The 20833-nt window shown below is 44.1% G+C and overlaps 2 protein-coding genes across 4 annotated transcripts in view; one reads left to right on the top strand and one right to left on the bottom strand.

The window, feature by feature from the left end:
• mnat1 (MNAT1 component of CDK activating kinase) overlaps positions 1-17874 on the top strand; it is a 31205-nt gene extending 13331 nt beyond the window's left edge. For all 3 annotated transcript variants that reach the window (XM_029493342.1, XM_029493341.1, XM_029493340.1), the window contains 2 exons: positions 5964-6085; positions 17572-17874. In XM_029493342.1, coding sequence (XP_029349202.1) covers positions 5964-6085; positions 17572-17692 — 243 coding nt within the window. In that variant the 3' untranslated portion in view covers positions 17693-17874. The remainder of the gene's footprint in view (positions 1-5963; positions 6086-17571) is intronic.
• Positions 17875-18059: 185 nt separating this feature from the next.
• trmt5 (tRNA methyltransferase 5) lies at positions 18060-20750 on the bottom strand. The gene is made up of 5 exons (XM_029493339.1): positions 20720-20750; positions 20044-20603; positions 19191-19315; positions 18420-19059; positions 18060-18191 (listed from the first exon to the last, which is right to left on the bottom strand). Exons 1-5 carry the CDS (start codon positions 20746-20748, stop codon positions 18130-18132), a joined length of 1416 nt encoding a protein of 471 aa, XP_029349199.1. The 5' UTR covers positions 20749-20750; the 3' UTR covers positions 18060-18129.
• Positions 20751-20833: the final 83 nt, after the last annotated feature.

Here is a 20833-nt window from a genome sequence, read left to right as displayed (position 1 = left end):
GTGTCAATGTTTTCGTGTGAAACACTCACACAAAGGAGACAATTATGAATGAAAGAGGATTCATTTGGGTGGATTCATGCCCACTTGTCTTTCTCCTCTGGGTGTCTATGGTGAAATGCAGATTCATCAGTCACAAAAGCAGAACATCATGCCACCCCCCCCCACCCCCACAGCTATCTACCACACCCCCCAGCGACTCAGCCAGCTGCTTCACCCAGGACCAAGGTGAGCCGTCAATGGTGGAATGACATATCTGCCTGTCTTTAAGCCGTCCATTCTGTGGAACGCGAGGATGCCAATTCTTGTTTGGGATCCCAGCAGCTCTCGTATTTATTTAAAGAGTGATCTAATGATGTATCTAGTTGTGTCACGCTGTTTACTAGGGACATCTCGGCCTGCTCACATTGCTCTTAGCCTGGGTAATTTTCCAAGAGTTGGTAAAGGGGACTTTACTGATCCTGATTGCTGAGGTTTTGTGTTAACATGCAGCTAAATGGATGCTTGAGGAAGTAGTCGATACTGAGGGGAAAGTAGTCTCGGTCCAGGTGTGATGTGAGGTGGGATGGGCCTGGTCTTGCCTCAGGAATGGTCTGAAATCACTCACTAATCCCTCACTTTGTAGGCACTCTATTGAACTAAGACGCACGCATTCTCATGTGCGGGTGCATGCACACACACAGAAACCTGCACTCCCCCTACCCAGTCTGAGTAAACATCCTTTGAAGAATAAAGTGCCTTTTTAAAGTGGATGTCCGCTGATATCAAAAGAGACTGTCTGTGTGGGAGGGAGGTGACTATTCGCTGTTTAAACAGGTTGCTTGTTGTTGTCTGACATATAAGACCAGGCCCTACTGCTAAGCATGATAACAAGAGTCGTCATGCTTAGCACCTGCTCTGAAAAAAAAAAAAAAAACACACACACATGAGATGAGTGTTATTGGCATATGAATTGTTTTGTAATGCATGAATAGTTGTTTCTCCTTTTGTTTTTGATTTTATATTGGCTTTGTTCATTCCTACAAAGTCATTGTGGTTCCCAGGCTAAGAGTGCATGTAAGAGTTTAGGGATTGTCCTCAGCTGCTATAGTGTGCCATTCCTGAGAACAGTTGACCGATGGGGAATCTCTCCACCTTAGGACAGCTTTCAGCGCCATCTTAAATGAAAGGTCCCAGGTTCCAGCACTGCTGGGGCCCAGTACACTCCTCACAGGCGGCAGAGCAGCTGACATACCTGATGAAGCCACCATGGGCACCTAATGAAAGCAGGAAGCGCGCCCACACACACACAAACAAAGTGGAACTCACATACACAATCAGCTAAATGTGGGTGGAAAGTTTATCCCTAAACATAGATGTGTAGCTGACTGAAATAACCCCGGGTCCTCTCTGGCCTTATTCCATTCTAGACTTAGGCAGTGGAATCTGACTACCACAGAAAACACAAGCACAAGTACATACACACATGCTCATGCTGTGAGCCTGTTTGCTCAGGTCTGTTTTACTTGGTTAATTTGTCCTCTACAGTGACCTCTGCATGGTAGACATACTCGTCAGAGCAGGCCGAGCTCTGCTTTATTCTGACAGACTGGCCTAACCTGTTTTGCCTGGGAGATTGTCACTACTTTATGCAACTCAAACTCACTCTCCCATGATTCTCATTGTTATTGTTATTTGTATTTCTCTTATTTACACCCCAGGCATATATTAACAGACACAGATAGATTGAGATATTTATGCTGTTGCTTATACTCAGAATTGAGAAATGTAACACATTAAGCAGTTACAAATCAAAGTCATTTAATTTTATGAGAATGTGCATGACACTTTTTCTTTGGCCTTTCTTTTATTGGATTGTTGGCATGTAGCTCAGGCAGCAAAGGGAGCTATCAGTCCTGATTGGCACCAGCACATGTCAGTATTCACACATCTGCCCCTGCCCCAGGCTTGGCCCTGTTAAAGTTGGCCTCAACAACCCTTGCCCATGGGCAAGCCAGCCTGGCCTAGCCCAGCAGAAAAAGGAGTTGTCAGCTTTAGGGGCTTTGCGCGTAGGCAGCTGCCACTAGTCAGACAGTTATATTTAAACTTGTAAGGCGAGGGAAAGAACTATGTGAGCAGCAGCGTTTACACTTGCTACTTGCTGCTCAGTGGGCCAATGGGTAGCCCAAAGCTCTTTATCCATACAGAAGCACTGGCAGCGCCAGGGCACAAGGTGGAAGTGAGGGCTGTGGATGGGATGGCACGAGTCTGGCTCCTAACTAGGTTTATTAATTTTACCCTCTATACAATGCAGACCACTATTTCCATTTCCATTGTTCTCATTATCACTTTGCGGAGAAGTTAAAGGGGCCTTGCTGCCTCTGTAGCTGTGCTTAAGATAACAGTAGCCCACCAAACCCTTGGGAACCCACCAACTGTATGCCTTTCCCTGGATGTGGTCGAGAGGTGCTGATGAAGAGGTCAGTCTCTAACTGACCTTGATGTGTCCTGCTAAGCTGCAAAGTCAGGGGAGAAATGGGCAGCCTGGAGAGTGCTGATGACTTTGCTGTGAAGGTGTCTGTCACGTGTTTCTGAGGGCACTCTCTCAGCAACCTGGAGTTTGAGTTGACCAGCCTTTGAAGTAATACACCCAAGGTGTCTCTTGGTTTTTAATGTAGATTTTTGTCTCATCATTGCTTCTGCTCAGGGGTAGACCTCTCATATCTTACAGGTAATGTGACTTTTATGAGATCTCTGTCCCATTAAAGTCACATGAATGTTGGCCACATCACTATGAGTCAGATGGGCTAACCCCATTGCTTTCCCAGATGGTACTGTTAACACAGACAGCAAAGTTAAGAAAGAGTAATGTGACAGCACATCGTGAGCCAAATTCAACCCCGCATGGGGTGCAGAATGCTTAAAGGTTTTCTAAGCCAGCACACCTGTCTCTTCACCAATTCTAGGATTGGCATGAGTGGCTGCTTTACTTGACCTTTCAAAATGGGCCCATTCCTAGAAGTTGAATTTGGTATTACTACATTCGTAGGTATCGGAGGATCAGAAGAGCAAAAAGAGGAATACTCCCTTTTGGTACAATGATGATTTCCTAAAATCATCCTCTCCTGTGGTTTTATTAAGATTGATGGTCCCCAGTGTTTCATTTTAGTGTCACAGGAGTAATATTAGAGCCCTAAATACCAGTTATACACAAACATGAAAGCATCATGAGGGCCCACATAATTTTGCATAGGTAGTAAGATAGGCCTCCATGATGTGAAAAGCAGATGTTTGTGTTGGCTCTTTCAGTTTCAGTGGCCCCCTAGTCTCTTAGCCATTTCTGTCTTGCTGGGCCTGGCTGGGGGTCCACACTCTCTCCCCTTCTGTTGCTTTCTTTCACCAGGGCATTTGGAAAACAACATTCATAAGCTGTAATTCACACAAGCTTTTAATAGGATGTGATGAGTTCATGATTAAAAGTTTCAGCAGTATTATTTGTGGAAGGTTGTGTGAGCCTGAGGGGATGCAGGTCTGTGTTAGATGGACAGTTAGACAGCCTGTCTGGTATCACAGCAGTTTATATCGTTACATTAACCCATTTTTGTAAATACATCCAAAGGAGCAAAACCTGTTCTCGTGTGTGCGTGTCCTATGCTCGGTTTGTTTGGACTGATGTGTGTGTGCCAGTTTTCAAGGTGCCCTTGCAGAGGAATTCAACAGAAATTTCTGTAGTCTGAGAGTTGGCTCTGTTCTGCTTGTTGTTTTAAAAATCTGATTTACTGCCCTTTAGCTATCTGCAACTCCCAATTTGCCCCTCTCTTTCTCAACCTCCCCATCGTGGTAGTCTTTTCCTCTGTTTCTCCACCCCTTTGTCCTAGTGCGTCTCTTTCATTGTTGCAGTAGAAAAGTTACACAGTGCTGAAAGTCTGAAAGAAGATGGATGGAGAGACTGAGGGAGTGTGAAAGACAGGGAGAGTGACTGGGTATGGGTTGGTTGGTCTGGGTTTCATTATCCTGTGGTGGAGCTCAACTGTGTTGGATGAATAGATGGGATAGGATAGGGGATCGATGGCACCTTGGGGTTAAAGGTTGAGTGAAAACTGGGAAAAAATGTGTGCCTAGTATTTAAGATTTTTAAGGGAAACAGAACTTTTTAATGGGAAAATTCTGGCATTCCCATATGGACAGTTTTTTTTTTTTTTTTTTTTTTTTTCTCCTTAATATTTTGTATTCAAAAAATTCCAACCATGGATGTGTAAAATATCTGCATTCCTCAGAGTCAAAGAGCAAGAGATTGATATGACTGATTAGATGATTTACTCTAAAAGATGGGGGGGAAAAAAGCAATGGTAGTTATTCTACATTTTGTAGCTTCAAGAGAATAAAGCAATGCAGCAAAAGGAAATGTTTTGAGTAGACATTCAACTTTCATTATTTCTTTGCTCTCTCACTATTAATACACTAGCACTGTTGGTATCCATGCTACTCTCCCTGCATGTATAAACCACTGCTAATGCAACAAGTTCAGGCTTGTTCTGTTACGTCACAGAACATGTTGTTTTGTATAGATAATTGTGATGTATATTGCATTTTAGTATATTTTCATTGGATAAAAAAGACCGTGCAAGTATTTCAGTTTTATTGTCGCTAAAGCTGTATAAAAATACAATATTCTTCAATTCACATTCTGAATGAGACACATTGAACTGAAATGTGTAGAAAAAACATCAAATCCTGGAATGCGTCACCACATATCGATCGTGTATGTTAAAATGTTAATGTATAGCATAAGTCCTTTTTTGTCTCTCTGTGTTCACTCACAAGGTCCAAAGCATGTGTGAGGGCGGGCTGACCGGGGCCGCAGGGCACATGTTATTCGTTTAGTTTGGTTTTCATCAGCTCCACTCTGTGTTCTGTTCTGTTGTTTATACTCCCCCTCAGCTCGTTTCTTTGCTTTATCTCTTATCTTTTTATCTCTCCTTTGTCCATGAGTTCTCTTGCTACTTTGTAGAACAGTGCATGTTTGTTTAGACATCATCTTTTTAATTCCAGGTTTCTTGACTCTGGCTTGTCTTCTGAGTCTCATTTCTTTAATGCTGGCGAAAACATTGCGGTCTAACGCTGTGTGGAAATTCCCCTTTTGATGGCAGAGCCCTAAATCGAGCAATTCTACAATGTCCTTAAGAAGTATCATATTTCTCACTTGAACACCATGGTCAAGAGCATTAGGAACTTGAGTAGCCTGACTGAAATCTCAACTTTAAGTAATTGTAGATCTAAGGGGTTTTGTAAAACAGACTACAACTTTAAGTTTTTAACACTAAAAGGCTCATAAGGTAAAACCTCACATTCAGACTCACCCAGTTTGAATGGACATGGTTTCACCCAGTTCTCCAGAAAGACAATTAAATGACAGATAAACAAACTAAGCACTTCCTAGTCACACACTAGATATGCAGTCCACCTTACCTATGTTTGAATAAATAATTTACTTCCTCTACACTGATACGATTTCAATTGATTTATCTTCTGGTGCTTTCATGGATGGCTGTCTGCCAAAATCTGCTTGCTTTCAGTTATGTGGAACTACATCTCCTCATCAGCCTTTCCAGTTATTCTCTCTGATTTGAATGCTCTTTTTTTCTACAGATTTTCATCAGGATTGGTTGTTAAGTTGCCAAATGTATAGTTGACTTTTAAAACATGCTTACTCATTGTTCCAGCGAAGTAGCCCTACCAAAGCAGCCTGGGGAAAGACAAAATGCATTTTTCCTAACCGGTCTATCAAGAACTGGTTGTTGTAAGGGCTGCAGTTTGACTGACATTAAGTTTTTCCAAATTGTGTGTGTTTTTTTTTTTTTTTTTCCATTTCACTCTGTGTGATTATGCCATAGCTATAGTTTCCAGTATTGCAATGCTACTCAAGGGACAATGAAGATAATTGTTCTGTGTTGAGTGATGTCTCTCTGTTATGTTTTTTCATTCAGCGTCAGACAGTGTCCCTCCTGCCTGTGGCCAAGATTGAGGAAGTCCTGTATGACTACAAGCCTCTTCATGTTGAAACCTACGGACCCCCAGTGCCAGAATTGCAGCAGCTGGGAAGACTAGGGTAGGGCACCAACTTATTTGACCATGCTCCTAGTTTGCTCAAGCCACACAGGAACTATGTTTTAACATAACATTGACATTAGTATGGTTGACTGAGGAATTACAAGTCCTTGACTTCCTTACAAATTCTTCAGGAGTCTCCTGGAAATAATTCTGCAAAGTGGTCCTCAGATGGTTATAATAGAAACAGAGACAAAGAAAAAGTTGAGAGAGAGTTAGATAGTTGACATAAGCTTGCTCTGTCAGATTCATAAATAGTTATTGATTTTCAGTAAAATTTCCTTAGAAGAATTGCCTCTTTTAAACGCAAGTTAATGTTAAGCAAAAGTTCACCTAACTTCAGTTCACTGTAGTCTGTCCAAGCATCCACTTTATTACAATGAATGAATAAGTAAATACATGTGCACACATACTCGTGTACACACACACAAAATACAGTTTTCTATATAATTAGTGCCAAATTAAGACACTGCAAGTGCAAATAAAGTGTTCATGATTAAATTTAGATCATGGAGTTTTGGAATTCTTCACATAACAACAGTGTATTTTTAAGTCCTTGGTGTTGGGTTAGAGCGTTGCTAGAAAGCCATTCTGCTTGGTAAGCCTTGCTCGTCTCACTTGACTCTTCTATGATTAACTGGGAGAGTGAGAGCAAATGAGGAGGAGGAGGAGGAAGGCCAAGAGAAGTGGGGGGAGTAACAACCATCACCCTGCCACAAGCCGCCACAGTGCCTCTGCAGAAGCGTCCATTAACACACACAGGAAGTGCTTTCCCCGACAGCCCCTTTGGGCCAATCAATCCACGACGCCATTGGTCCAGTCCTCACTGAATGTAAGCTATCCATCAGACAGCCCAGCGCCCAGCCGTCTGCACTGTAACTGGCTGGCACTAAAGCCTGCCCACACACTGAGAGCGGCCTGCTTTTATTGGGTGAGAGGAGCAAAACAGGGTCATATTCTTTTTAGGTGAGCTCATTGACTTTCAGTGCTGCTTCACCCTGACAATAACCTTCATTTGGCTGAGAGGTGCGGATTTGAAGATAATGTCAGCATGTTTAGGATAAGGATTTTCTAGTTTATTCTTCTTTATTTTCCAGATAAAAGGTGCTATTGACTTTTTTGTGCAATCACATTTACCTAATTACTTGGAAAAGCACCTACTTAATGTAAAACATTTTCCTTAACGGATTGCAGGAGAGTTTAAGCAGAATAACTGGCATTTATTTACATTATATATTCAGTGAAGTGCTGAGGTACTACTTCTTCTGGCCAGGCTGATCAATATGCAGATGAAACACATCTCACAATTTTTGCCGCATACTGGAACTCAGAGGACAGTGGTAGAGGAGTGGGGGGTGGAGGGGGGTGGTGGTGTCAGCAGTTCAGGGGTCCAGGAGGACCGAGGCTGGAGAGGAAGGGCTTTGCCACAGAGATAAATGAGGTTCAGTTCAGGAACACCGGTCCCACTGGTGCAGACCTTAGGCAGCGATGCAGACTAACTCGCTCAGACAAACCACATCTCCCAAGATGCAATGGGCTGTTTGAGAAAAGCAGGGAATAGTGCTGACACTTGTGAGCAGCAGCTAAGTTTGAGGTTATGCACATGCAACCTCATACATACATACATAGAATCTTGTGTCCAAACACGTGCATAGACGGTGTCTCTTAAAGCTTCTATACATTTGTTGTCATACACACTCATGCTCACCATAGTTATTGCAGCCTCAGCATTTTTACCACAATGGAACTTGTGTGATGTGGTAAACATTCAGAATCGTTTGTGAGAGAGAACTCAGACAGTGTTGAGAGAGTGAAAAGTGAGTCCCCTGTGTAGAGCTTGACACTACAGCTCCAGTCCTATGACCTGTGAAGGGAATATGCTTGAAAGTGTGAAGAGATACGGATGTGCCTGAGCTTGGATGAGGTGAAAGGACCCTTGAGGGGGCAGGTACTTATTTTAAAACATGGCTGTTTATCTTGGTCAAGGCCCAGGGTGACAGAAGCACCACTGGCGATTTGTCTTGAACACAGCCATCAAGTGAGACTGGAGAGTTAAGCTCATACACCCCTGTCCTGGTGGCCCCAGGGCCTCTGCGTTTAGTTGCTAGCACGGGATGTCCAGTCACACAGGAGTGACTGAAACCATGCTTTTCATTTCAACTCACTCTTTTCTTCTCCACCACTCTCTGTCTCTGTGTCTTTTTTGCCTTGTCCCTTTGCCCCCCAAAAAACCGCAGGAGTGTTGCACAGCTGCCAGGAAAATAAGGGCCACGCCTCTTTCGCTGTCCCTCGCTCTCTCAGTCTCTCTTTCTCACCCCTCTTCGCTCACTCAGCTGTACCTGAATAAATATGGGCTGAGCTGAGCTCTTATATTAAAGACAGCTGCCTCAATACTACAGCAGAGTAAAGGCTACATGTCCAGGCAATATGGACATCCAAAAATGCCCATTCAGCTTCCCCTTCACACATATCTATAACCAAATGCTCTTGCTCTGATGTGCACAGGCATACATGATTTACAACACAGGACTGGACCCCGACTGTGTTGGCTTTCTGTAATCGTAGTTTAATACTGTCCATCTCATTGACTGGTACATACTCAGAACCATGCGTGAGCCGTAAGGATTATGAGCAGACTATGAATGTAACACTACAGCCCATATGCCAAATGTCCTGCCATGGCTCTTTGCTTTTATGTTGAACTTTAAAAGCCTCTAATAAACAAAATCAAAGTAGAAGTAAACACTGGTTTTGAGACACAAACAGAAACATATGATGTTTATGTTGACATGGCTGTGATATGAATCCCATCACACAGCAGCCAGAGACTAAAGTGATAGCTGTTTTAACTCCCACCTCCTTCCATTGGTCCTGTGTCTGCTGATGGACACAACCTGAATGGATGCACTTCTGTACATCAAAACACACTGCACCAATGGAGTCATGTCTGCAGTTTAGTTAAATGAACACTTGCTTATGAACAAAAATACCGGTCTCAATGCTCAGTTTTGTTTTTGTCTGTGTAGATGAGCATCTGGATCCGAGTTCATTCTCAACAAGGATACTTTTTAAAATCCTTACTGCGTAGGCGATGAAAGACTGACTGGGATCTTGGACAAGGACAAATCATATGGGGGGAAAAATTGGGGAAAGAGAAATTGGCTGCGGAGCGTTGAAAAATTCGACTCAAACCTCAAGTGCTGACAATGAAACCCAGCCAGAATAGTTGTTTGTGTTGGCACGCGTCGCCCTGAAATTAGTCCATCTCTTTCTGACAGACGTTGCTCAATGTGCATCGCTGAATGCCAGTGTGTATAATATTTTGAAATTTTGCCTCCTCCCCCACTTTGCATTGCTTTTTGTAATTGGCGGAAAAAGTGAGGTTTTCTGTTGGGAGCGCTTGTCACGCATCCATCTCTTGTCGGTGGGGTAAAAGGGAGCAGCTGAATGAGCAGAGTGTTTAGTCTGGAGCTCCTCTCCAGGGGTTGCACTTTTCTGCACAAGGAGGCAGTCCCCAGACAACTTGGTCTCGCCAGAGCAGACAAGCTAAAGGGTTAACTAGTCATAGGTAGTTTGCTGTCACCATATTCCATAAATATAGAGGACAACTAGTACTTTCAATCACCTGGAAACTGCCCCTACAGCTTCATTTACAATGATGCAATATTTTCATGGACATAGTACAAACACATGGACTTACTGAAGTAACACATAAATCATTTGTGCTCACACACATAGAGTAGAAATGTTTAACGGGTGCCTGCTCACTGTTCTGGTTAGAAGCCAGGGGTTAATGGGTCTCTGAGTGATGTTGTCCTCCTACCTCTGTTCTTTAGCTTTCCAAGCATCCCTTTGCGTCGGCGTGTTTATGTGAATGGTGTGCGTATCTGTTTGTTTGTTTGCTGGCTAATACTGCATGTTAAGTGCTTTGGTGGGCAGGAGATATCCAGAATAGTCAGTGGTGCCATGACAGACATCAGTTCCTGGCAGTTGGCTTTGCTGGCCTCTCCCTGCCGGGTTGGACTGACTCCAGGTCTCAGCTCTCCATCTTTCCAGCTCTGGCCTAGCTGGCCAAGCACTACCAGTGACCCTTGATTTGGCTTTGGTAGTTTGCAGGACCACTAAACATGGTCCATAGAGTACTCTTGAATCCATTTCTGCCATCAGTAAATTAAAGTATATGAGGTTTAAATTGCATACAAATCATTCATTCCTTCCTCTGTTTTCCCATCTTACTCTGTGATGAAAGTGCAAGTCGGCCATGATATACTTTTTAGCCAGTATGCAGAGAGCACTCATAGGAATCTTGTGTAATGGCCATGAATAGCTTTTCCATGTATCTCATTTTCTCTGATCCCTGCAGGGCACATATCCATCTGATGGTCCTGATGGGCCTGCAAGAGCCTGGGGGGGTTCAAAGGTCACTGACCCCTGGAGACCTGAGGTACAGCACTGGGATGTCAGAGTGCTGAGAGTGACAGGAACAGAGTGATGGCACCTTAGAGAGACGGGTCTTGTGTTTTGGGCCTCAAATAGTCATGCACACATGAACACTCTCTCAGCTTTGATGCTTAAGTTATGAGGTGGAGACTGAGGCGCCGGCTAGCATGACCTCAGATGAACTCCCTTAAGAGCAGTGGTCCTTGATCTTCTTTTACTACTATTAGATAATGTCTCAAGGCACGAGTTTTGCTTTCATTCAACCAATTAAAATGTGGCCAAATAGTACCATTTATGGTGAGTGCTTTAGTTGGGTCTTGCGTAACAATAGTGCTCACCCTAAAATACTTTAGGGCTGCCACCATAACCAAGACCTGAAGGTGAACTTGGTCTCTCAGATATCTGATATCCTCTGTTCTTCCATACTACACACACATTGCACGTGGTCGTGTGTTGTGTTACTAGAGCCAGTAACTATGGACTTCATGGCCAGACAGTGCTTGTCTGGCCATGAACATGTTTCCATAGCCTAGATGTATGAGCTTCACTGCAGCTATGAGGCTCACAGATTTAAAATTTGCATAGCCAAAAGAGAGTGCAGTCAATGTACTAGTGTGGAGGCTCAAGTCTATCTAGGCTATTTGACTTGCAAAACTGTCCGTGTCAACAGGATGCGCCAACTTCATTCACAGCATTTAGCCACAGCCTTGCTTCGGTACTCAGCCTCTTGTACTGTAGATGGTTTCTTTCCTCGTTACTAACTAGATCAGAAATGGAGTTGAGTGTGCCCATCGTCCTCCAGCCCCCACCCAGGCCATTATCCAGTCTGCCTCAGTAAACAGACCATTAACAGACAGAGCTGGTGGAGGCCAGATCACTATTGTTTTCCCTCCCATAGATCTGTGCAAATATTGATCTTCTCTTGAAGCATGAGTCAAAATAAGCACCCACTGTAGTTGACTAGAGGCTTTTTACTTGTGGGTGAGTCATTTTTGACCCAGAGAGCAGGCGGAAACAGGAGGAGCCTTACAGAATGACAGAGCAGGAGGTACATTTGACTTGTGTGTATTCTGGTCATCTGAAAGAGATCTGCTTTTAGTGTTATTGTTTTCCTCTGTGGGCTGTGTGCCAGACAGACCAGCAGTCTCCTGCTAACATGAACCCGCCAGGCCAAACCAGGCCACTGAAGGAGACACCAACGGGCAGGGAACTCCGGGGATAACAGCCCTGCTTGCCTGGTTGTATTTGTGTCACAGCCTAGAGGGAGCAGGGTCAACACCCACCAAAGGGTGAGGTGATGTCCCCCGACTATTTTAACACACTGATCTCTGTAGAGGTCTGCAAGGCAGCCATAGGGTTGGGTTGCATGCTTTGATTCTGAGTCTGATTGTGCTTATAACTATGCAGTTTACACAAGCAGACTGAGAATCTGTCTCTCTCCATCTTGCCTTTGCTCTTCATCCCTTGGGCAAAGGGCCTGTCAAAGTACAGGAGTATTAGCTGACTGATTTTCCCCTCTTAAGAGCTAGAGAAAGAAAACAAGCTTGCGTCATGTGGAGCTGGGCTGTGGGGACCTGCCGCACACACCTTATGGTAGGAGGTACTTATCTACCATGATATATGAATTGTTGCCCCCCTCCCTCTGTTCCTTTTGTTTTCCTGCATCACCCTTGTATATGTTCTTTTCCCATCTTTCTCCTTGATTAAAATCCTCTTTGCCTCTCCCCAGTGGCCAAGGTGCATCAGTAACTGATACCTGTGGAAGTGAATCCCCCTTGGGAAAACTCTATTCTTCTCTATGTATTGGTGCTCTATTCCCGTGATGTTACATCTAACTGTCAAGGCTTCTTTGCTGTGTGTGCGCTTGCATGGGTGTGCCTTATGCTAGCAGCCATTCACTGGACAGCATATGTCCCTCCATTGTTTACAGCCCCATTTGGTTAACGATGACACTGATGTCATGTCATTATCCTCCTTCTTCAGTCCAGTTTGGCCCCCTCCTCCTTCCTCCACGCTCTCCAGGGGGCAGAGTTATCAAGTGGCAGCTCAGCAGACAAGAGAAAGATGCTCTCTGTATCAAGTGGCTAGTGGGATGTGTGATGGCTCTCCAAGCCCCAAGGCTGTTGCAGTTATGTGTAGCCAGTGGCCTCTCCAGTCAGTCAGTCTGCCAGTCACTGTCAGTCAGTCAGCCTCTACTGCCCCCATAAGGTTAGACAGAGGAGGTGCAAGGCTAAGACACAATTGAGCTCTGGATGAGTAGTGACAGGTGATGCTTGGAGCAGGAAGAGGTTGCGTTTTAAACACGACTTTGACATTAGGCTGTCATTATAGGCACGGACACAATGCTGTTTTTCTGAAACACAAAAAGACATATGTCTCAGTCGTCACTGGTACTGAAAAGCTGTCTTTAAGACAACTTACAGATCGTCAGCCACTCAACATGTGAAAGCATTTCTATAAGCGCTAATGTCAAGTGTCTCCCAAGTCTTCTGTTAGCACTCTAAACACATTTTACAAGGTCTGTCCTTTACTAAGTGTTAGTGATACCGACCTCCCTGTCCTCCACTGTTTTAGGTTGCAGAGAGGCAGGCCCAGCCTGTCGCTGGTGATGATATGACACATGATAACAGATAAGCAGTCTGCAGGCTCGTGAGGATATGATGTAACCACACTGAGCCCCCCTTCACAGTACAACTTGAGATAATCTAGTGGACACTGGGTCGGCTCATGACTGAGGATCTGTCTCTCACACTTGCACATCCCAGAGGAAGCTGCATTCATTAGAAAAGAGTGTGACCTCTGACCTGTGTGGAAGAGACACCTTTGTTGACAGATATAATATACCTGTGAGAGTCCTCAGAGTTTGGCTTGTCTGCAGGGGTTTTGTTTCTGGACTACAGCCTGGTCCAATTCACACGTTCTCCACTGGTAAACGTTGCTCCATCGCTTCATCGTGGGCATTGAGAAAACAGTTCTGCCCCTAGATAAACATGTATTCACACACATGTGAATTGTGTGGAGATACACATGGGGACATAAGCACACATCTCATATCCACACAATACGCTCAGTGTGCTGTCTCTCTCACAGGGGTACATTTTCTCTCAGGGTAGAGTATAGGGAAGGAGGGGCAGATGGGGCAACAGTGCTGTGAGTGAAACCGGAGCTGCCTGAGGAATGCTGGGGGTGTTTTTTGGAGAGCTGGAGTGGAGTTTGGGAGGTGAACGAGAGTGGGGGGGACTTAAGGGTAAGATGGGTGATTAGGGGGTGACAGCTGAGTGCTGACCCCTCTATAATGACAAATCATCTGGCAGGTGTGTGGCTCTGCTCCCCCTACTCCACCATCATTCCCAGGCGAGGAATCCTCAACCGCAGCCTTAGCAGAGTGCTAAAGGAAGACTTCCGGACATTCACTCTGCCATCCAGCAACCTCATGACTGGCCTTTCAGCCTCTGTTCAGATATAGCTTGCCTCTGCTTGTTAGCTGCCCTCTTTATGCACTCAACACACCAGTATAAGCTCCCTTGCGTTAATAAACATAGCTAATGAGGCTGTAGTCTTTGGAGGAATCTCAGGTAGGGTAAGATTTATTGATTTGTCTTTCCAGATGTAATTTTTCCTTCCTGTGTGGATTGAACAAAATCTAAAGTTTGACTACAGAATAATGATGATGACAAGATGAATCCAAGAACGTTTGTGCTGCGAGAACAAATGCTGACCCAGGATCAGTTTGTTGCTGAGAAGGGGGACAGATGCCATGCTTAGGCCTTTTTGATTGGAAAATGTCAGGGGGATTCAGAATTCATGGATTTTCTCTGAAAATCCCTTTCATTCTTATATTGCCTCAAATTTTCTGTTCCATTGAAAGAGCCAGTTTAACTGCTTTGAACTTTCAGTATGGTGAAGAGGAATTTAAAGACTTTGTGTTTGAAAGCAGCCAGACCACATGCAGTAATTCTACAGTGTGCGTTGTTTGTAAGACTGATTCAGATTTCTCCATTATCTTTGTGCGTCTGCTCTGTGGTTTGAATGTTGATTAAGTGTCTTGCTGAAATAGCCACTGTAGCATTAAAGGCCTCTTTTCCTTCCCATCAACCCTGAGCTTCCACAGCTCCTCCTAATCCAATTCCAGCCAACACGTGGAGTCTAGACAAGAGGCCCAACACAGCCTGCACCTCCGTCTGATATCTACCGTTTTCCCTCTGGAGTCGCAGCCTTGCAGCAATTTCCCAGAAAGAGCCAAACAACCTTCATTCCACAGCAGCATCAGCCATCCAAACACAAAGAGGAGCCACACATTCTCAGCTGGAAATCACACAGAACCCACTGGAACATTTTGCCACTTATCTTTTCACTTTGAATTAGGGACGGGGCGCTGCAGTGTTTTCCAGGCAGTAGAGGGGAATAGTTTTGGTGTCCCATCAGAAAAATCTCTGACCATTTATTAACTTTAGCAGAAGACACAGTCCAGGTATTCATAGTTCCAGACACAAATGGAATACTGCCATTGAACATTTTTGACCCAACTGCACTTTTTTTTAATAAATAGAGATTGGAAAATAATGCAAGCACTTTAGCATCTTCAGTATTATGTACATGAAAACATAAACATTCTTGCCATTGTTGACTTCGAGGAATTACCGCATTGATTCCTTTAAAGTAAATGGAAATATGTTGGAGAGCTGGCAACCTATACATGACTAATTTGAGAGCATATGCTAATGGAAAATCCCATGTAGCACTCCCTTGTGGCAATTGTAGTCTGACACACAAAATGTCATACCGTGTCATTCGGTTGTCTTCATCACCTGCATTCGTCTTTTCCCGCTTCCCCCGAGCGACATAATGGGCCAGTCCAAAGTGACCCATATTTACCCAATAATACAAGGCTTTGAAAAGACCCATATCAAGTTGCAGCTAATGCTCCAGTGGGGCCTGGAGAGTGAAAGATGTTACCGGCCGAAACGGCTTGGGTTTCAGGGCCCTGCGAACAAAAGCCAGTCCAGTCCTCAGAGAGAAAGGGAGAAAAAGGGTGCAGGGTGGGGGGTGAGCGTGTATGAGTGTTAGTACACACATTGAAACAGTAGCACAGCGTGTGTTTCAGAGGGGTTGTGGGTAGTGTAAAGAGTTTGCCTGTTTTTTGTAAGAACATGTGCTGCACATTTTCAATACATTTCTTGTTGTTGCACGTCTTTGTTGTTGCCAGTTGCTCCTCATTTGTCAGCATTGTCAAGTACAGTCATGTGAAAAGACTGGAGTTTATCTTTCAGCTCCATGAACATCCATAGCTGGTAATGTGTACCTACATGTATCCGGCTAGCCTTTCCAGGAAGATGCGGATACGCCACTGAGTTAATGGAGCAGAACTGAACTAACCCCGAGTGTTAGGGGTGAGCAGAGGGCAGACAGGGTTGGTTTAAGAGGAGAGCGTTGTGATGATGATACCCAAAGGTGATTTCACCTCATATTTCTCCTCCTCTCTCTACCCCCCTCCCCTCTCGGTTCTCTTCTTGCTCTTTTGCTCCCTCTCTCTCCTTAGGGGCAGGCAGGTATAAAGTTACACAGAGCTCTCAGCTTTCTTGGAAGGAATGACCACATGAGTAGCTTGGGGATTAGATTAGCAGGAAGAGCAGACTTAGCTGGGCTGTAAATAGCCCACTTTTTTCACCATTAAAAAGGCCCAGTACAATATAATCAATAGATAGCACTCATCTGATGCAGGAAGCCATATGAGAAGACCTCCCTCAAGTGCTCTGAAGGACAGGCTACAGCAGCTTGGGCCTAATGAAGTTATTATTAATCACTGGACCTCCTGTTTTGAACTTGTGTGTTGTTTCTCTAGTGGCCGATGAGTGGTCTTTGTGTGCAAGACCAGACTGACATCACTTGCTGCTCTTCTTCTCACTTTCCCTCTCTATTATATAAGACCTGACAAGGTCGTCTCCTGCTTGGGATATTCATGCACGTTTTTCTTTGTGTCACAGTCTGGCCAGAAAGTGTTTCAAACTTTTCCGTTAAGGCTGTTTTTTATTGTGTCACAGGGAATCTACCAAAATACCTGAAGTATCATGACAGCAAACAGTAAAGCAAAAAATATGATCTATTCAGTGTGCAGTCTCACCGGCACCATTTACTCCCTGTCCATCACTTTCACGCACACACATGCACACATCCATCCATCTCAGCTGTCTCTCTGAACCTCCCCACAGGTGTTAGGTTACTCTGTAAAGCAGCTTGAATTGGCACAGAAATCACAGAGGGCTGTCTGTGCTCTTGATTCCTGTTTCACTTTGAAGTTTCCCCAGCTCACAGGAACAAGGGCTACAAAGCCAGACTCGTGTGAGGGCTTTAGACCTCTCTGCCAGGGCTGTGAGTTCTGTGCGGTGGGGGTTGAGGGTGAGATGGTATTGATGGGCAAATCTACGTGTTGTCTCAGTTGTTGGAGGACTTTGCTTTTTTAGCTTTGTAGTCAGATGCTGCTGGAAAGACATAAAGACGTGTGGAGGTTTTCTCCCCCCGTTGGTTCTTTTTGATGGCACCCAACAGAAGAGGAAGGATTAGAATAGGGACACAGGTTAACCCCCGACTCCAAAACACACAGAAGTACAAGGGCATCGATCAGTTTGGGGGACAAGATGTGGAGACTAAATTAGTAGCTCGGCTGTCTTTGTGCCAATGTGAAAATAAACAATGACTTTTAGCTTTACTAGGAACCTGAAAAAGGGGTTTGGCATAATACATCTGTAAGCACTTAAAAAATAAAAGACACCTATAATACTTTAATGGAGCTGTGTTGGAGAGGCTTTTAGGCACAAGGTGTTCCAGTGTTAGGGTATGGGCACGTCTGTCTACGTTGATCTCATCAAAGGGGCCCAGAGAGCCAGAAAAAATAACTTCAAGTGTGGATTTAATGAAGAATAAACTTGCCCTCAAGTTACACTCAGAAGAAGTACTTTTTTGAAAACAACCCTCAAGCTGCTTGTCACTCACGGTATTTACAAAATGCCTCACTGCCATTACTGACCACAGCTTTTTGTGTGTTCTCAGTTATCTGAACCACGTGCGGGCTGCCATGCTTCAGGACACAGCTGGAGGATACACCTCAGCTCTGGCGTGTCATCGAGCTGTTCAAGATGCTTTCAGTGGACTGTTCCCTCCAAAAGGATGACGTTTCAGTACCAACTGCTACTGGATAGACATGTCACTGAGTAAACTATAAACACTGCCCCAGTGCGGCTTCGGAGAACTGCTGTGGTTGATCGTGATCTGACTCATTATTAGTCAAGTTGTATATGACTTTTTATATTTTATGTTAATTTTATAATTAAATAAATCACAGTGCACACTGATTATCTGTCCATCGCTGTACAGATTTATTTAAAAATGAAGCAGTTCAGAGAGCAACACATAACTTCTCATTGCATTCTGGTATAAACAAAAAGGGGAGGTGAAGCATTCAGCTAAAGCTCAGTCACGATTTCTGATGCTTCAACATCTCTTAGCAGTGCGCCAATTACACAAATTCTTTCCCATTTAAAAAAAAAAAAAAAAAAAAAAAAAAAAATTCACCTTAAATCTTTCTTTCTTTGTGTTTATTGTGCTGTGTTAGGTTGATTCTGTTGTTTCTTCACACTTTTGTTTCTTTGGGGCTGGTTCTTCTGAAGGTTCTGTGATGATAAAAACAAATATTAGGTGAATACATGAGGAAAAAAATGTCAGTTGGAAGCTCAAACATATTCATTTTAGTATTGATTAATCTGATGATTATTGTAAAGCACTTTATTAATATGCTCTTTTGGTATAAGCGGTATGCATGTTCACATTTAAATGCTTTACACTAAGATCATTATCACTTCACCACTCACTTCCTCACCATTTTGTAAATTAGCTCTCACCTGCTTGTACATGATGGCTGCTGAAGAGGACTTCTTTAGGGAGTGTGAATCTCACGCACAGCATATCTTTGTTTGGGGCCACATTACGCACAAAATGCACAGAGCATTGTTTGTCTAGGGGGAGCCCGAGGCTGCCCGACGCCCTTTTCACTACATCAGTGTCAGGGTTTTTGTCCTTGGAGAAGCCGTAGCAGTAGACTGTGGGCAAGTTGTCATCACAGGGAACCTCATGCTGCAAGAGGCCCCTGAAGGCATCCAGGAACTCTAAAGCCAAGGCCGGCAGGTTCATTACCACGTGAACATTGGCTTTTTCTTTCAGAAGCACAGGCAGCTCCCTCTTCACAGGGCCCTGGATGAACGCTCTGCCATCAAGGTTAAAGGTGCGGACTTTACTGTCTACCTTGTTGAGCTTGCAGTTGTGCTGTAGCCAACGGTAGGACTCGGGGTTGAGGTCATTTGCTAACACGTTGGCACCCAAGCGAGCTGCAGGGATGGCGAAAGGCCCAACACCAGCAAACACATCCAGAACTGTGTCGCCACGTTTGACAAGCTCCACCACACGCTGGTGCTCTGTGCTCAACCGAGGGTTCCAGTACACACGAGAGAAATCAAACTCGTATGTCACGCTGTTTTCTTTCACCTGCAACACACAAAACTCAGTGGATATTGTGTATGCATTTAGGACCAACTAACAAGTAAGAAAAGGTACATACTGTATAATGGATGCGTAACTTTATTGGCAGATTATTTCATATTTGTACTGTAACTTACTTTGGCGACCATGTTCTCCTCTCCAGCCAGTACCTCCATCTTAAAGTTGCGGTAAGTTGAGTCTATTATGTTTGTTTTATTGACCACACAGGTGACACCTGGGTTTTTGTCCATGATTACTTGACCTACAGTGGAAACAACAGATAAGTTATGGCAATCAAAAGAATTTCTTAAACTAACTATGGTTGTCTTACAAATAGAATTTAGAAATACATTTAAAATAATTGTCTTTGTTCCATTTTTGTCTTAAAATGCATACATTGTTTCCAATAGCTTTATATGCAGGGGCAGCTTTAAATAATTAAAAATATTGAAAATCCCAAGCTTTTCTGGCAGCTGATATAAAATATGTGCACCTCAACCTCAGGTTTGAGGTAATGCTTACCTTTTAAAGCAGTGATTTCATGCCAAAACAGGTACTAATTTGTTAGTTTATGCCCTTAACATTTCACTTGATAGTTTATTAAATCTTTATAAACGAAGTGAAACACAGTTATAATTCCTTCTAAGGGATAGCAGCCAGCTTTACCTGTTGGCTGCCTGTGACACAATTAAAAAGAAAAATCACCAACTTTGCTAACCTTTATTAGGAAGCTGCTCACATCAAATGAAAGCACCAATTGTGAGTAATAACTATTGAAGAAAAAGGAGTAATACTTTGTATACAGTCCTTTATAACAGAAGCAATATCAAATCCCCAACACAAACTTGAATGCAGGCAGCTGAACTTAGGAGAAACCTGAGTGAGTGGACGAAGACAACAAGTATGCCTGAATGATTTGATCAGTATAAAGATACTGGGCCCTTTTCCACGATGTGTTGAGGTCAACACTTAAATCCTTTTGATTCTTACCAATGAGGTTCTTGTAGGAGAGCTGGTGGTCCCTCAGGTTCATGTGGGCGATGTGTCCGACCCGGCTGAACGCAGAGGTCACATCTTGCCCCTGAGGGAGCACGGCCTCCAGCACTTCTTCACTCTTCAGGTTGTCGTAGGTAAGCTGGAGCTCATGGTACTGCAGCTCCTCAGCTACACCGAAGGACCTCAGGGCCTCTGCTTCGGCCTCAGAGAAGGAGCTTGTAGAGGAAACTCTGTGAGGATCCAGCAACACTAAACGAAAGTCACTGCTCTCTTCTGTGTCTTGGACCACTTTGGGCACCCCTGGGCGCTGAATGGTCGACTTTTTCAGGCTCTTCATCACTTTGTTTAAAACCCGAGTGGGCACCCTCAGAGCTGGGACTGCAATGGTCTGTGTGAAGGCGCCTTTGTCCAGAGAGGTCATCCCCCTGACCTCAGGAGGGGCCTGGTACAGTTTCGGCTCCATGACGGGCTTCACAGCTGAGTGGCTCAGCTTTTCTGCGGCAGATGTTGCTTTTCTATGTATGCAGGCGGATGTTAAGACTCTGCTGAAGAGCCTGAAATAAAAGCGGAAAAGTTGACTTAACATTTAAACATTAGGCCGTCTATTAACAACAACTGACTTAAAAGGTGATAAGAAGTGATTGTTATGAAGAAAATCAGGAGTTCAGACCTCGACATCCTCCGGTCGCAGACAAGCATGGAATATGTCATCAGTGTTGGACCAGAGCTAACTGCTGATTGGGCAAGCGGGTGCAGCGACGGCTCCTGATTGGACAGTGTCCTC

Source organism: Echeneis naucrates, chromosome 22 (genome assembly GCF_900963305.1).
Source record: "Echeneis naucrates chromosome 22, fEcheNa1.1, whole genome shotgun sequence".
Lineage (NCBI taxonomy): Eukaryota > Metazoa > Chordata > Actinopteri > Carangiformes > Echeneidae > Echeneis > Echeneis naucrates.
The sequence above is the reverse complement of the archived record's forward strand: the minus strand, read 5'-3'. Positions and strand labels throughout refer to the sequence as shown.

Bases quoted from the DNA above. Each gene is read 5' to 3' on its own strand.
- trmt5 (XM_029493339.1), bottom strand. From the start codon at position 20,748: ATGCTTGTCTGCGACCGGAGGATGTCGAG. The intron at 19,316-20,043 runs GTAAGAATCAAA...TTTCCACTGTAG, and splicing joins CTCCTACAAGAACCTCATTG to GTCAAGTAATCATGGACAAA. The intron at 19,060-19,190 runs GTAAGTTACAGT...TGTGTGTTGCAG, and splicing joins AGGAGAACATGGTCGCCAAA to GTGAAAGAAAACAGCGTGAC.